An 18,507-nucleotide genomic window follows, 5' to 3' on the forward strand; every position below is an offset into this window, starting at 1 on the left:
TGACCAGAAATAAGTATCCAGACCAGTGAGAAAAAGAAAACTACTGCTGAAAAGCATTGGAGACCTGGCAGGCGTGGCTCAGTCAATTGAGCGTTAACCTGTGAACTAGGAGGTCGCAGTTCGGTTCTGGTGGGGCCATATGCCCAGGTTGCAGGCTCTATCCCCAGTGTGGGACGTGCAGGAGGCAGCCAATCAATGATTCTTTCTCATCATTAATGTTTCTATCTCTCTCTCTCCCTCTCCCTTCCTCTCTGAAATCAATAAAAATATATTATTTTTTTAAAAAGCATTGGAGACAAGAGACAGAGAAGCCTCAATAGAAATACCCACTTCATTACTTGTCTTTTAAACTGACATCCACTTTTGCATAATGAAAATTTATGGTAACAAGAAATTTTATCACTTTTCACTTTCTGGGAGTTTCAGAGACAAATCTTACACACACACACATACACACACACACACACACACACACACACACACACACACACTCACACATACTCGAGTTTCTCCCCAAAATAGCCACATTCTTTTATTTGGTGATTCAATACATTTTTTTTTTAATTCAAATAGCCACCACATAACCTAGGCACAATATTAAGCATTTACAAGCCAAGTATTTTACTGATTTCCTTTTCAATCGCCAAAGAGTACAATATGTGAATTGGTTAAAGGACATACTTCTGTACATTAAAATATCCATGTATTTATACAAGTGTGTGGAACAGAGTTTCAAGAGAATAAAACCAGAGCATAGCAATAAATAGGATGTGTTCCTACAGGACAGCAGAGCACGCTTTTCAGGAAGCCGTTGAGTCTCTTTTTTCAAGGTGCTTTGTGTTCTTCTGAGCTAGGCTCGCGCTTCTCACAATAAGGGTTCGGGGTTAGTAATGATGGATCCGGATGTCTATTTCCCTATGTCCCTATGTCACTTTTTATTTGCATCTCCAATAACAGGAGCGGAGGATATGATAACTTACTTATTTTCAAAAAGTGTTCACAACGTACCAAATTCTATTTATTTCCCATTTCAATACTTTAAAATGCAAATTAATCTAAGCTCTAGCACCGTATAAGAGTGAAATACATGTATTTTTATCAGAGCAACAATATTTCATATCATCTTTGTTCCTCTGGCTATAACAATTCTGTTTAGAAAAATTTACCAAGCTAAAAATAGTTGATCTAGGTTGTCATAAAAAAAAGGAATATTAAATACCTTTGGTAAAAATAGATATATTTAACAAGATTAGAAAAGCAAACCGTTATAATGTCAAAAGGAGAATATAAAAAATGTACACAATAAAACAAAGAAACCAACTTATAGATAAAGTGAAGGTAAGGCCACTCTTCTTTTCAGGTTTGTCTCTTCCAAACCATGAAATGTAGTTCGTGTCTTCTAAATGATAGAAATATTTTATAAGAAATATGGAAAATCCAGTCTTTCTTATCAACAGGACGCAAGTTTGATTTATAGCAACATAGTTCTTTTTTTTTTTTTTTTCAAAACCAAGTTTGTAGGCCATAGAACACTCTGGTTTATACATGTGACTATAAGGGGAAAATTCCAGATTTCTGTGATTTTTAGGCCCAGAATATGGAGCTTGAGAGTTAATAAGCAAGGCAATAGAATCAGGTGCCCATCTGCACTCATTTCCTTCCTGTACTGACATTAACTAAGTCATATCAAGACAACTGAAATATAGAACACAGCCAGCTGAGTAAGTGCATGGTAACTCTGTAACTAGCTAGTGATCTACAACATTTAATATTTTTTCCACACCCGGAGACCTTTTCCCTGTCATTGGGGCCTCCTCTCAAGGGAGCTGTTGCACAACTCCTAATTCCGGTTGGTGTCTCCTCTTTCAGAACACACTGTAAATCCTGAAGGATGAAAGGTCCCTGAAGCAAACAACTGAGATTATGGATGGCGGTAACGCATCAGTTCTTTAACAGAGCCAGCCGCTGCGCTGCACTGCCGGGCGAAGGCGGCATGTGGCGATGCGTTATCCTCCGGTGTTCCCCCTGCACACACAGTCACACTCCTCATGGTGCTCCAGGGCCACGTCAGTGAGAGATTTATGCAATCCTCTGACACCAATCTTTGGTCTCAACTGAAGGACCTGAAGGAAACAATGTAAACCACCGTTAAAATCAATCAATGTCTATCATGTATGGGTTCACAGACAAGTAAAATTTCAGAAAAAAAGTCTGGGGCCCAACAAAGATCTATAGATTTAGTGTTTTGTCCTAGTAAAAGCAGTATGAATATAACCCTCCACTCCTCAAAAAAAAAATCACACATGACCAATTTTTCATGAAAGCAAGGATATTTCAATACCCACAATTTGGAAGGATGCTGCCTCAGAATAAAGAACAATCCTTAAATTGAAAGAGTCACTATGCACTCTTTATTTTACTCATTTAACAATATGGAGAAGTTTCACCTTGGTGAAGTATTTTGGAACCACTACGGAACAATTAGTTTTTCTGTTTGTTAGTTTCTTTCAGTCATTCATTTATTCACACATTTAACAAATATTTATGCTCGAAGCAATACACGCAAGTACTGCGATACTGTGAAAAGAAACATGATCGCTCTGCAGCTGAGTTAGCTCAATTATGCCACTCATTAATTTTCTTGGCTATACCTCAAGTCCTCTATAAACTTGATGAGATGGATTAGATGTACTTCATAGACATCAGCCTCCGTCACAGCTAACTTTCTGCAGCTGGGTCCTACTGTGCAGTATACGGAGATTTGGCAATGACAATAATGGCTCTATTTAATGCAGTTACTTGCAGTTTGGGTTGCTGGGATTTTTAATAAAATGTATAGCAAAATAGACAATGATGCTAAACATAATTCCTTTCAACACAACAAAAGGACATAGCTATCTATAATAATAAAAGCATGATATGCTAATTAGACCAGATGTCCTTCCAGATGTCCTTCCGGACAACCTTCCAGATGAAGCTGGGGCTGCGAGGGCTGAGGCGAGCTGCTGAGGCTGCAAGGGCCGAGGCCCTTGCATGAATTTCATGCATCAAGCCTCTAGTGTATTCTATAAAAGACTACCTGATGTACTTGAAAAGAATGACCTATTTAATGTGCATTTACATTTTATTCCTTACAATAGAAATGATACATTTTTAGAATTTATGTTTGGATTACAAACAAACCCTATTCACATAATAACATGAAGTTGTCTAGTTTCTCTGCTCTCTGGGTATGACACAGATAACTTCATAGAGCAACTTCTAAAAGTTCCTGGACATTTTCATTAATCCAAAAAGGCACAAGTCAAGTCTTATGACTGTTCTTCTTGAAGATTAAAATAAGGGGGGAAAAAAGAATGTATAACTCATTTGGAGAATGTGGTCATACCGAAGGTTAATTAGCTAACATTTTTGAATGCTTATGAGTGCTAGCCACTATAATAAGGATTTTACGGACTTTAACTCACAAGAATTCTATGAAGTAATTTATAACTATTCCCCCTATTTTACACATGAGTGAACAGAAGCTTAGAGAGAATAAGTGGCATAGCCCGTATTTGTACTTCGGCCAAATATGAATTATTAGAGCAATAGATAATAATTTTATGAAGACTCAGAATATACCTAGTCATGCATACTATTTATTTAGTAACTTTCTTTGCAGAAAGATAAACTGCAAGTCTTATAATAACTATGGGAAATAGTCAGCTTCTAAATTAGATTTTTATTACATTTCATAATGCTAGAATAAAAATGACTAAAAATGTACTATTTTAATGTGGTTAGGAAGACAGATAAATTGCGATATTGGCAATTCTTTAATTCCTATCTTCACCTGTATACATTTTCCCAGTTAGCAGGGGGAAAATTACTATGACAGGGAAAGGTAAGGTAGGCTACCATATGCCATCCTAACAGGCAGTGATGCTAAGCTGCAACCCTACAACCCTTCCACCCTCTAGCAATGATTAAGTCAAGATGCATTCACCCAACAAAAGCCACTTCTCACACACACACACACACACACACACCCAGTCTTCATCCACCGATGTTTGTGGAGATCAGATAGAAGACTAATCTCTTTATGTCCTAGTGATGTTGAAGTCTTGGATAAGAAATTCTAACACAAGGTGGTGGGACCATACTTATTGTTTTCTTTCTCCGTTCTGTTTGACAGTTCTAACTTGAGAAGAGAAAGTAAGACTTGAAGCATGACCAGCAGGTCCCAGATAATATGAAAGATGATCATTGGATTTTCAGGACACAGTTTAGGACACCAGAAAAAAAAAACCAAAAAACAGGCAGAAGAATATCTCACAAAATTTTGAGGGAGCATTCCAAACTCTAAATACAAGCACATGAAAAAATAACCCAGAGAAAAGCTAAAACCAGTGGAAAGGAATCGATTACGTACAGAAGGTACCATCAAGGAATAAAGGCACAGGTACCATTGCCCAAAGTATGCAAAGTGCCCTTAAATTTTGGGGTGTCAAAGAACCTTGGAGGATGGGACTCATTGCTAGAATAAGTCAATTGAATGGTATATTTCCCTCCCAAATAAATAGATCTATGCATAAAAAAGACTATGCTTTAAATTATGAAAAATGAAATTAAATATATGAAGATATAAGCAAGGTAAACAAGATAATAATGGTATAGTAGAGATGGTATAGAGATGGTAAAGCTGGTATAGTAGAGATGAAGGAAAGAAAACTTAGAACTTTTAAGCTCTGTCTTTGCTTCTGCCTTCTCCATGAGGTGGAAAAATCTTCAAAGTGTAAATGAGAACAATGCTCATCAAAGAGAATGAAAGCCCAAGTAATATAAAATATTAATAATATTTTAAGTTATATTTAAAAATAATTTCATTTATTCAGGGGTAGTATTAGACTAAGAACTTATTTCCAAAATATAAAACTAAGAAAAATTCAGGGCTCAGGAACAATGAATTACATCAAATTAAACCTCCGCTTTTTTTTCATAGAGTAATTTGATCCTTTACAAAGAAAATTATCACAGAAAAATTATTGATAAAAAATTAACACAAGGTTATCACTGGAGATATTTATGAGAAATTTGAAGCAGGTAACTAGGCAATGATATTTCTATACATACACACTTGAGGGATGTGGGAAACTTACACTTGATGGTCATGTAATTACACACATAAAGGTATATATGTATGCATATATATAATGCATATGTAATCAACCCCACCCAAAGACTAGTGCGTAATGGATCAATGTCATTCTGGAAGAAGGCCAGTGATGCTATAAGCAGTGTCCGCAGCCTTTCCCCACACAAGTTTTACCTGAGACTTTAAAACAGTATTACAAATTCTTGGGCAACTTCTTGCATAACTCTACAACTAATGTTATTTGAAAATAAATTTAAAAGTATAACATGGAAGAGGATATGCTTCACCTGAGAACTGATTTATCTGACCAAAAGCATTGCATGGAATCAGTTTCTGAGAGGCTGGTTTTAGAAGGCTGATAAAGCTGGTCTAGATTTCATAGTTCTTAGAATGGTGTCATATACCCAAGATTTGTTAGCTAAATGAGGTCCCGAAATGCGCTTTTTTAAGTAAAAACTTGCTTTAGATAGTTCAAAATCGAATGACTTTAGGCGGGGAAAGATCACTCAAGTTTAATTCCTATTCTCATTCCATCCTTTTATGTTAGGCCATTCAACTCTAATATCAGCCTGGCCTATAAGGTATTTTAAGTTTAATCTGTTTAAACTTAAAACAGATTGAGAGTTTCTTCTTGACTAGATACCCCAGTTCATGGAGCAGCAATCAGGCTGGCCTCTGGGCATAGCCTGGCTGGAGCTTCTTGGGCCACCATGTTCATAACTGTCTACTTCCTGTTACTGGAGTGGAGACTGTTCCCAGAACAAGGCGCATTAGAAGAATGCAGTGTAGAAATGAAAGTAGGACATGAGTAATGGCAGTAAATTGTCCTATTTTTAATCACAGGCTTCTAGTTTGGGATGTTACCTTTTAAAAATTGCAATAGTAATTACCTTGGAATGACATAGCTAGAAAAAAACAGATAATTCTCATATCTTACACTATTTTATTGAGGCTCAGTACCCTGCTGATGGTTACAGGTTAAAGACAGACCTAGGTTGGAAAAAGGGTCCATTGTCTTCTGGAATCCAGTGCTTCGTCCCCCCTCACTTTACCAGCTGCCACCACAATGTTGTTGAAGGGTAGGACAGCCATGCCATGTCATATGCAGTATAGCTTATGACACTGTCCATGTTTAGATTACCTAACAGATAAGGGTTTCATTGATATCTTTATGCAAGTCAAAAAATCCATTTTACTTATTAAGCAGACATTTACTTTTTAAGATTCTTTTATTTAGTAGAAAATATAAAAACTATTGAAATGAAGCTATATTGAAATTAAGTCAAAAAGGCCGATTTTGGCTTGGTATAATGTAAAGGTTTTGTGAAAATCAAAGTTGACTCATCAAGAAGGAATTGCTTCCTAATGTATGAATGCTACACGATGCTCTTGGAGAGAGAGAGGGACAGAGTTTGAGATATTCCAGCATCATGGATAATTTAGAGTGCATCAGTTCTAAGGTTCCCAAGGCTCTGAAAAACAACAATTGCTAAGTTTCAATATCAGAGTTTTCTTGATTCTGTAAAAAGATAAAAGGGTGAAGCAACCATAACAGGCTATTTGGGGCAATATGAATACTAGGAAGATGGGTGTAATTATGAATATGTATTTTTGGGATATAGGTGCCTACACTGCTGCAAATGGAAAAATAAATATCAAAGATCTTCTTTCTCCAAATTAGACAGTGATTCAGCTCCAAGTTTCTCTTTAAACTATTTCCCTTCGGATTTTGAAAAGTTGCAAATTTTCACCCATATTTTACCATATAAAAGAACACATTTTGTTTTTTGTATGAAATAAAAAAAACTTTACTGACCACCCATGGTATACTATCAGAAGATAAGCTTTCAACATAGTTAATGTCTGTTTTTTTTTTTAGTTAAAAGTCCTAATTTTAAAAATGAGAACATAAAGTGTATTTGTGGTTTGTTTGTTTTTTTAAATGAATGCTACAGCCTTCCAAACAAAAATTCATTTCAGATACACTGTTTCGTTATTTTTAAAGCAACAAAATACCCAAAGGAACCCGGAAATAAAATGATATACCTACCTCATGGTATTTTTTAGTAACTTTGCTTGGGACACATTGACATTCATTGCAATTGTGGACACAACAGGCACAGTTTCCACCACAGCGCTTAACCAGGAGACAACCTGGCCAGAAAATAGTATCGGTTCTCTTTAGTTCTTCCCTTATGGACACTGAGAAGTTACGAGGTGTGCAGCTGTACAACCTTACCTCCTCTTTTAGAAGGTTCAGATCCATCACTGCATGGCATAAAAGAAAGAAAAAAATAGATGTTCATGCTCTGGGCTTGAGTATATTCCACTAAACTCTTTTCATAAAGAAATCAAACTATGCCATGAACAATAATCCTGGCAATATCCCTCCTTATTGTAGCTAGGTTTGGGAGCTATGCAGCTTGCAAGTTGGACTTTCTATATTATAGTAAACAAAGCTTCATTATGATTTAGTGACCAATAAAGAGATGCCATTGTGCAATGTTAAGCACAGAGCCAACAAAACAGTTGAGAGCTATAAATAGGAAACTACAGAGGAAAAAGAGGGCTACACCTTTTAACCTTAGTAAAAAAGTAAACAAGGAGACTATTGGAGGGAAGAATAGACTGTCAAATAATGAATACTTTGATTAAAAAATAAATGCAAGTTTTAAAAAGATTACAAGCTCATGCCATTAATGAAGAACAACATACAGAAACTTGTCGACAAAACTTCCTATAATCTTTCTGGCAATAAGAATAATAAAATATAAAAAGGAAATGAAGAAAATGAAAATTTGAAGACAACTGAGTGGAGCATGAAGTGGAAAAAAGAAAGATACATTTTAAAAGAGCAGAGGTTGTTGGAAAGCACTGCTTCTGGTACATTGAGAATTTCTGGCCTTTGAAATTTAATTTAATTCAGATTTCTATTCTTCTTTTCAAGGATGGAAGAAATGTCTAATGTATAACCATTGTCTCTATTCTTTTAACAAGTTGGTTAGCTATGCTGTGCTTTATTCTTTAAAACAGTATCTATTTGTCAAGACCAAACAAAATATCCTTTGATCAATAGTAAATTCTCAAAGAACCATTGTTTTTAACCACAAAATTATACTGCCTTAGTGAAATTATATTAAAATAAGATGTAATGTTTAATATGAATTTCTATCTAAGATATAAATAATAGTCAATTATGATAAGCATCTGTAATATAATTTTAATTTCTGCTTTATAGCTTTGCCTTTTTTCCCTTTAGAGATATGCAAATAAAAAATTCCAATAAAATTGAAGAGTTTTGGATAACATATAATTGATCAGAGCTTTTTCCACCAATAAAATTAATGGTTTATTAAACTTTAGGAAAATTATCTAAAATATAATAAATCTAGTTAAAATACCTTTTGCTAATATTGGAAACATTATAAATAAGAATCAAGGAAAAAGAAAAAATATTATCTGGTTAAAGAGTGCTTCAAATAATAATCATGACTATGTAATCCCATTTTAAAAATTAAGTCCAATATTTTAAAATAATTTTAAAATAACAAGGTAACCATGAACCAAATGGTTATTTTCTTGGCTATGTTATATTGCATTTGTGGTCAAATTTTTCTAAAATGTCAAGGGATTTCATGTATTTTCCAGAAATGTTTTATAAATTATGCATATGCAATCATAAATGTAAACATATATAAACTATTTGGTTGATTAAAAACTTAGTCACGGTCAGGAGAACACCGAGGAATGCTAATTCAATAGGTTACTTTCAACATCTTATTCAGTTAAAAATTATCTTTTCCATTTCAATAGAAAAATCACTGTTTTATTTGAGCATTTAAAGATTTCCTTTTCTTTTCATCTGAAAAATGATCCTGTGAAAATAAAGCTTTTGAATATTTAAGGGGAAATGAGTTCATTCTTTTGAGTGCTATAAAAGACCAATTTATCTCTAATAAAATTAATGAGATAACCAGGTTAAGTGATGTCACCTGATTTTACCTGATTTCATTTTGATGCAATAATAGCACAGGCACATACTGCTCTTTATTGTTAAAGCTACATATGAGCTTATTTGAATATTTCCTCTAGATGTTACCATCTGATTAAGAAAGGGAGAAAATCTAAAACATGCATGCACATACAGAAGCCAGTTGCCAAAATTTGTGACGCTTATTTAAGATTTATGCGTCTTTAGAATGTGAATGAAGCTCTTAGCTTTGAAAGGATATTCATCTACCTCAAATACTTTTAAACATACTATTTCATGAAACTAGAAAATGAGACTGTATATGTTCACTTTAAAATGTTTACTTAACCACAATAAAAGGTTAGATAGATTTCCCAAGTGAACTAAGTTATGATACCTGCTACAATGTGAAAATTTAAACACACTTTCAACTTAGCTTCCACTCATTTATCATGTTTGACACAAAAGTCAAAAGCCCTTTTTAAGTACTAGTTAAGCCTGACTTAGAAAATATGCTTTTTTTTTTTCTTCTGTAGTAGCATGGTATGAATGAGAACCCTAAACCAGAAGAAGAAAGGGGAAATAATGAAAGAGAAAAACATTAGTGCTGTCCACTCTGGGATAAAAATACAATAAGGATTTTAAATTTGGTAATCATATCTGAAAATTATACTTGCAATTTCTAGGGCTTCAAACCCACCTAATCTTCATTAAAATAAGTCCTGTGAGTATAAATTGGGATCACTAATTCTCTAAACATTGTGCAGATTTTCTAGGCAAATAATAATAATAATAATAATTATTATTATTATTATTATTATTATTATTTTGGGAAAAAGAACTAGGGAGAGAAAGATCAAGCCCCAACACATACTTTAAAAAAACACACACAAAAAAAACACTTAATTATAATATTATGGAACTTTCTCTCCCTCTGCAAAATATTTGTAAAGTAAAACTCAGCATTCAAATTCCTTATTTCCTTTTCAAAATTACCACCTAAGACAATACATTCATTAATTTCTCTTTCTGAAGAATGAAGATTTTGAGCATGACACCAATGAAAGTTATTTGTAATGCAAATTTTCTTGTTTAGATTCATTCTTATTGCAAGTTTTACTGAAAAAGGTAATGCTTGACTGAAAAAAAACCAACCATGCTCACATTTTATTTTGTTTGTTGTTCATTCTTTTGAGATATTCAGCCCAAGCATATTCTATTACTGTAATGCAATCTGAGGGTGGTCTTTCTAAGATGAATGTGATAACACTGTGATATGTTTATTCTGTGGAAAATCTATTTCGATGTCTAATTAGAAGCTTTTAAATGTTTGACTCCTCATTCCTTTGTAGAAAGACTCTTGGGAGGGAAGTTGGGTTTGTCTATATAGATGTTATCCCACACCTGCATTTTAGTTTATGTAAAGTTCCAAAAATATACACTGCTTTTCTCGCACTTACTGTATGCTTAAAAAGTTAATAGTTTTGGCAAACAGCAAAGGGCTTCAATTTGGAAAGTGCTAAATGAATATTTGAAAGATCTGGTTCAGTACTGGATGCTTTTAAAAATATCTGCTAGCTGCTGGCCAAATCAGGGATCACCACGTGCAGAGGTACAGGCATAAATAAAAACATATGACTAGAAGGAAGATTTTTAGGCTCGAATCCCGAGATCAGCCATCAAAAACTACATCTGAGCTTCGAACCTGGTTTACTCCCTCTGCTCTTTGCAGATCAGCATGATCATCTACTTCCAATGTGCTAACAAAGGCTCTATTCACGGCTGCTTCAGCCAGCCTCACAGATCTTCATTTTCCTGTCCCGAAGTGGGAGGGAAGGGAAGTATTGTTCGTAAGTTATTCATCAAGTTATTCATCAAGATCAAATCTTATAAATATGTAACAACTTTCAGCATCTGGACAAGATTCGGCTGCCCATGGATTTGAACGCCACTTTCAAATATCACTGAAAGGAAACCACGTCTGTTGGCATAGCAAACGACCATGGCTGGGCAAGTCTGAACGTGACCTGCTGAGATGAAAGCTCCTCACCCAGAAGGGCTGCAACCCTTAGCAGGAAAGGGCAGGAAGCGGGCTTCTCTCTGACAAGATTTAGAACAAGTCTGGTGCAATCTGCCCCTGTGAATCACTCACATTAACTAAACACTGCTCCCTCGACACACATTTTACAGAGTGTCACCCCATTCTCCAAAGTGACACCGGGGGCAGATTTCAATGTTTCTGACAGACTTCAACAGATGTTTTTGAGTGTATTACAATTATTCAGTTGTTTATATTACATGTTCATTTGTGTCTGATATGAATGCTTTCCGATTCTAAAGGTACTAGGAAATTGGCTAACCTTAGAGCAAACTCAGTTAACATTGGTTTCAATTTCTTGACCATGTGGAATCAAGAGCAGTGATCAATACCTTCACTCTTGAAGGGAGATATGCCATTATGGTCAAAGTGATCATTTCAGAAGTAAATTTACAGAGAAGTTACCATAGTGTGGGTTCCTTCCTAGTATGCATTCTATCTTGGAAACGGCTAGTTCTATTTTATGGTGAGCCATTGTTACTTTTCATATTATTTAGAAAAGTTTCTAGGCTTTGGAAATAGAAATTGATACAATCCTGACCCTCCCAGACAGGTTAGATAATAAATTCGATAGAGCTTCTCCTTTTCCAGCTCCAAACCTGATTCCTTAGCAGCTATGATAATCTCTCTTGAATCTCTAAATCAATATGCCCCATATATTAGGTATGAATAAGCACTGATTCTTGTAAAATATAACAGAAAACCATCAAAATGATATTTTTGAATTAAAAAAATGACCAGAATATTCAGCAAAAGTATCCATTTTAATCTTCCAAATTCACTGAGTGATAATGAAGTGCCCTCTTTTGTATGTGTTCTTATTTAATATGCAAATATATTCAAATGTTACAAAAAATGGATTATTTAAATATATCACTGAAGAGTTTTAAACTCTACTCATTAGAAGCTGTGACAGAAGAATCTGAAACATGAGCTGCTAAGGAAATGAAATGAGATTCTAATCTGAGGAGAGCTTACCTCTGGATTTTCTTCCAAAAACAAAAGCCTTGCCAAGAAGATGCCAAGTTGGCCTATATAGATCTTCTAAGTCCAACTGCCATCTGTCTGGTTCAAGATAGCGAATAAGGTCCTCCAAGGTGCTGAAGGCAGTGACCGCGTTATTAAGCTGGTCCAGCGGCAAAGCTGAAGGGGGCAGCACTGAAGGGCTCACAGCCTCTGTGACTTGCTGAAAGTAAAAGGAATCCTCTGTTAACCATTTAAAGATGACAATGCGTTCCTTCTGGATTTACGCAAGATGTTAGGAACACTAAGTCTGTAAACACATGGGACATCAAATCATATTCAACTCCAGTTAGAAGTCATGATTTTGCAAGAATCCATGTAGATGAACTCCCATAGATGTGCTGTGTAGTCACTGAGAAAGACATTAATTTCATTACCGCAAGCCTCGGTGGATGTGGCTACCTGTTGCTTAAATAAAAACAAACAGTTCTCCAGGGTTCAATTACAGACTTAAAATGGAAACTATAATACAGTTCACCCAATTTTTGTTTGTTTTATACCTTTCACTTTCCTTAATCTGGAAAATGTCTCCATAGTTATGCAAATGAGTATCAGATGAATTAAAAATGTAATGTAAAGCAATTAACTTATAAAGAATGACAACAAAATGTAGGTGAAAGGCTTTTGACTTTGGAGAACGTGTTAATCAAGATAGAAAACACCCACACTTTAGAACTTTGATAAATCTGCCTAAAATTGTTTTTAATTTTTAATAAACAGGTTTAAAAGACAGATACTGGAAGAATACCTTGGCAAGTGATATAACTTTCACAGGATTAGTATCCAGAGTATACAAAAAAAAAAAAAAGACAAAGACTGTAACTAAATACAAAATGGGCAAATTCCAGACAAGAAGTTTGAATGGCCAACAGACATAAAAACATGCTAAACTTCATCAGTTATCAGAAAAATGCAAAACAAAATAAGATACTATTTCACATCCATCAGATTTGCAGGCATTTAAAAGGAAGGGCTGCCAAGGATGTGGGTAAGTTGGAATTTCTCTGTGCTGCCCGCAGAAGTGAGCGTAAATTGCTTTAGTTTACATAAGTTACTAGAATTGAAGATTTATATGTCCTCAACCCCTGTAATTCACTTTTAAGGTTTATACCCTTTTATTTGTGCACATAAAAATATGTGCAATGATATTCATCACAAACACATTGTTTAAAATAGAGAAAAACTGAAAAGAACCTAAATGCCCATATATAGAACAATGGATCAAAATACATCATTTTAAATTGCAAGCAACAAAATAAGACAACAGTTTCAATAAATCTTCAGTAAGGATCCCCCTCCCCAAATTCTTAACAGGTACTAAGGGTAGGACATGTTATATCGGGACTGAAATCAAAATAGGCAAAATAAATAAATGAACAAAATGCTTAACTTAGTTTTTGTATTATTTTATAATTTAAATTTTGTGGAGAAGGGGAGAGGAGTATGGAATAAAACATTTATGTGGATTGATGTTCATTAAAGTAGTATTAATAATAATAACAAAAAGTTGGAAATGTTCTAAATTTATATTCGTTGGAATAGTTAATTACACTACTCATGAAATGAAATAGTGTATAGACATTTAAAATGAGGTCCTCTGGGAATTTTTATTAACAAAAAAAATGCCTACTATGTAGTAATGACAAAAATGACAAGCTATATAAAAATAGTGTACATATACCATAATGTCAACATACATAAATTGAAACAAAATAAAAAGTCAACAGTGTCTAAAATGCTGTGTTCATCTATGATTTAAAAGAGAATGGTGATTTTAATTTTCTTTTGTATACATATCCATATTTTCAATATTTTCTATAATAAATACGGATTCCTTTCGGAGATCAGGTTATAATAAAAAACAACTATGAAATCAGCTTTTCCTTTCATCCTCATTAGATCCTTGGCTAGATAAGGAAAACCATGTACTGTATATAGCATCCTCTAACTTGTCTTCTTTCCTTTAATCTTTCCTTATTCCTTCTATTTAATGCTGTATAACCCTGGGTTAATCTACCTAAAGTAAGTTATCACTGATCATGTGATGCATTTGGACAAATGCCTAGGGTGATTTCTCATCTGGAGGATGAAATCCAAATTCCTTACACTGTACTCAGGATCCTTACAATCAGACCTTTGCTGACCTTTCCCATCTAATCCTCTACTCATCAAAGACATGCACATTTTGTTCCAATCAATCTCGTCTCTTCACTAACTACTGCAGATGTCTTATTCATCTCAGACCTTGTACTTCCACCCATGCTAAATGCTGCTCCCCTTCTCCCATATGCAAAACCCTTCTCCCTGTGATCCACATAATAAATCTTTACCATTTATAATGGCCTTCCTTGAAACTCAATTCATCCATGAAAACTTCTTCAATAACAGGGCCATCATTGTCCCATATATCTCAATTGTATCAGTTTGAAAAGATTCCCTCTCTGGTCTGTCCTGTGGGCACATGGCTTGAAAAGCAGAAGCTGCTCTGTAACTTAGAAAAAGGATGATCAGCCCTGGCTGATTTGGCTCAGTGGATAGAGCGTCGGCCTGTGGACTCAAGGGTCCCAGGTTCGATTTCGGTCAAAGGCATGTACCTTGGTTGCGGGCACATACCCAGTAGGGAGTGTGCAGGAGGCAGCTGATCGATGTTTCTCTCTCATCGATGTTTCTATCTCTCTATCCCTCTCCCTTCCTCTCTGTAAAAAATCAATAAGATATATTAAGAAAAGGAAAGAAAAAGGACTATTGCTCTCTGGGGCAGGCCCAGCTCCTGTGGGGGTTTGTGGGAATAGAGTCCCATTTGCACACAGAGGGTGGGAGGGTGGACTTTTATAAAGAATAATCAGCTGAAATGAATGTGGCAGCCTTGGATCAGCAATGATTTTATTCTTATTTTAAAGATCTAATTTCAATAATGTCAAGAATGGCTAAAATATAAGTACTAAGATAGTCCCAACTATTCTACCTAACTTTTGAGAGTGGAAGTCAAATTTAATATATTACCTATTTACTCCAGGTATTTTTAAAATTGTCCAAAAAATTCAAAATTTCTTTAACAGAGAGTACGATTATGACTGGTAACTAAATTATAGGCATAAATAAACAACTATTTAATAAAAAGTTCCATTGTTAATTTAACCAATTTGATTAATATTGATTAAACTTCTAGCATAAAAAGGTTAATGCAAAACTTTTGCAAATTTTAAAAAATAAGTCAAGATGCATATGTTTATGTGATGTGTAAATTCAAGTTCAGTAATACTTAAAGAATAACTGAGTATTACTCATGTCTATGACAATATAAAACAAATTAAATGTGTCGTAATCTGTAGGGGGAGTAAATGTATGGAAAACTAATGCAAAAAGTATATATTATTCATTAAAATGTCAGAGTGCACAGTTAGACATGATATAAAATGATTACTTAAGCTATTTTCAGTTAGACCATGATCCAAGAATGAGTTGGTTCATTTTGCTTCCTATATCTGTTGGACACTCCGCATAGAGCATTCCTTTTGAAGCAATAAAAAGTTCCCACTGAAATCAATATTGCTGAGATAAAGGTTAAAGTTTTTATACAAAAGAAACCAAAACAATATAAGCCTGCAATGTTGGATGAGCAAAATTTACACACGTGGGGTTCAATGAAATATCAGAATAGCAATCCCTTCACATGATAAAAGTAGGGAGGAAACGACTTGGTATATGATACTACCTTCATATATGGGTTGAAATATTTAAATTAAAATAAGATCAATTTCAAAAATAAACACACACACAGCAGTTTGCACCCACCCAAAAAACAGGAGGGGAAAATCAACTCACTTCCCCTAGATTCAAAGAATCAACTCCAGGACAGAACAGAGGAAGCGGTGCTTTTACTTACGGGCTTTCTCATGACTGCACCCCACCCACTATTTCAAGGAACAACCAAAGTCCTTCACTTTCCAAGTTCTGCTTTTCTAACTTGTCTACAGGGATTTTCAGAGAAAAGGGGAGCAATGGAAAAAAGAAGTGAGAAGCAAAAAAGTTCTCTTTTTTTTAAGTTTTAATTTTTCCTATAAGCAGAAACTCCTCTTTTCAGCACAGGCTCATAGAATTTTCTCCCGTAATTAGTGTCTAGAAAATTCAGACAATACTAGTTATGATTTGTTCTAAGACTATTTAGTGGGTGACACTGGTCAGTGATGAAAAGCAGAGTTTCTTGATGTTCCATAATGCAAACAATGAAATTAACACCCCTACTTTAGTAAGCCAGAAAAAAAAAAAGACTTTCTGCTGTTACCATCAAGGTAGCAATGATGACCTGGGTGGACCATCTAGTTCTAGGCTACTTAGACTCCTTAAGGCACATTATTTTGGAAGGATAGATTGTGAAAGTTCAGAAAAAAAATCTGAAATCTCAGTGCAATGAAGTGCCCTGTCAAACCATGCAATTCTAACATGTCAGTGCCATGCTAAAGATATTACACAAAACGAGTTTTTTTAAATTCCTTGGTGAAATGCATTATGAATGACAGCATGATATGAGAGAAGAACTCTGATCAGGAGTCAAGGAGCCTGGACTGTAATCTTGGAGCTGCTCGCATTTCGGAAAGAGAATTTGGGCAAACACTGTAACCGCTCTTAGCCTCGGTTCCTCCTATCAATCTTGGCTGCTAATTTCAGTGACTGTTAAATTGCTTTCTAGCTTTTAAATTTCATAATTTTATGTAATTCTACGTAATTTTATGTAAATGCCAGATGGTCCATCTTCCCCACATTCTTCCCAACATTTGCTATCTCATATTCTCTAAGACAGCCATTCTGACAGGTGTGCGGTGAGATCTCACTGTGGTTCTGACTTGCATTTCCTTGAGCATCCTTTCATGTATTGCTGGGCATGTGGGTGTCTCCGTTGGAAAAAAGTTCTATTCAGTTCCCCTGCCCATTTTTTATCATATTTTGTTGTTATTCAGTCGTATGAGTTCTTTACATATTTGGGCTATTAACGCCTTATCTAATATATGGTTTTCACATATTTTTGTCCATTCTACAAGTTTCCCTTTTATTTTGTTGATTGCTTATTTTGATGTACAGAAGCTGTGTAGTTTGATTTTGAGGTGGCTTTTTTGCTGTGTTTTTAGTGTCATTTCAAAAAAAATCTTATGCACTGCTGGTGGAAATGGAAATGTGCTCAGCCACTTTAGAAAACAGTATGGAAGTTCTGCAAAAATTGTAAATTAAAACTACCATATTAGCCAGCAATCCCACTTCTGGATATACACTGAGTGGCCAGATTATTATGACCACCTGACGTTTGTAGGCAAATTAGCTATAATTTCATGCTGAAGTGGCTGGAGGGCCAGACCATTATAAATAGGGAAGCAGGTTGTTTACCACGACAGTAGAAGTGATTTTTTTTCTGAAGATATGGGTAACCAACACGATTTAACAGCCTTTGAACGTGGGATGATTGTTGGTGCTCGGAGCCATGGAGCGAGTATCAGCAAAACAGCTGAATTCGTTAAATGTTCAAGAGCAGCTGTCGTTAAAGTGTTTAAAGACTGGACTGTCAGCCGAAAATCTGGGTCTGAACATGTGAATTGTGGCCATCAGGGACTAGTCAATGTTAGGGCAGAACGGAGAGTGGCAAGACTGGTACAAGACAACAGAAGGGCAACAGTGCATCAAATTACTGCAGATCTTAATCAGGGATCCTCTCAAATGATCTCTGAATGCACAATAATAATTTGGCCCGTTATATATATATATACACAATAATATATATACACTGAGTGGCCAGATTATTATTATCTCTGAATGCATAATAATCTGGCCACTCAATGTATATCCAAAGGAAATGAAAATATGATATTGAAAAGATGTCTTCACTTCCATGTTTATTACAACATTATTAACAATAGTAAAAATATGAAAACAACCTAAGTGTCTATCACCATCTGAATGAATAAAGGAGATAAGGTATACTGTATATTATTCAGCCATGAGAACATGGCTAGACCATGAGAGCATTATGCTAAGTGATGTAAGTCAGACTGAGGAGACATGTACTATATATGATCTCCCTTATATGTAGAATCTAAAAAGACCAAACTCAGGAAACAAAGCGTAGAATGGTGGTACCAAGGCCTGGGGGTGGGAGAACTGGGGGATGTTGGCCAAATGGTGCAAACTTTCAGTTAGAAGCTAGTAAGCTCTGGAGATCTAACCCACAGCATTGTGATTACAGTGCACAATACTGTAATATATACTTCAAAGTTGCAACAGGAGACTAGT

At 35.1% G+C, this 18,507-nt stretch overlaps 1 protein-coding gene across 6 annotated transcripts in view; it reads right to left on the minus strand.

Annotated features, from left to right (window-relative positions):
- Positions 1-527: 527 nt before the first annotated feature.
- PDGFC (platelet derived growth factor C) overlaps positions 528-18,507 on the minus strand; it is a 178,570-nt gene continuing 160,590 nt past the window's right edge. For 5 of the 6 annotated variants that reach the window (XM_079770784.1, XM_079770783.1, XM_079770782.1 and 2 more), the window contains 3 exons: positions 12,184-12,391; positions 7,188-7,405; positions 528-2,123 (listed from right to left, as the gene is read on the minus strand). In XM_079770784.1, coding sequence (XP_079626910.1) covers positions 2,007-2,123; positions 7,188-7,405; positions 12,184-12,391 — 543 coding nt within the window. In that variant the 3' untranslated portion in view covers positions 528-2,006. The remainder of the gene's footprint in view (positions 2,124-7,187; positions 7,406-12,183; positions 12,392-18,507) is intronic. The other variant, XM_079770785.1, reaches the window with a different exon arrangement.

Source organism: Cnephaeus nilssonii (genome assembly GCF_951640355.1).
Source record: "Cnephaeus nilssonii genome assembly, chromosome: 5".
Classification (NCBI taxonomy): Eukaryota; Metazoa; Chordata; class Mammalia; order Chiroptera; family Vespertilionidae; genus Cnephaeus; species Cnephaeus nilssonii.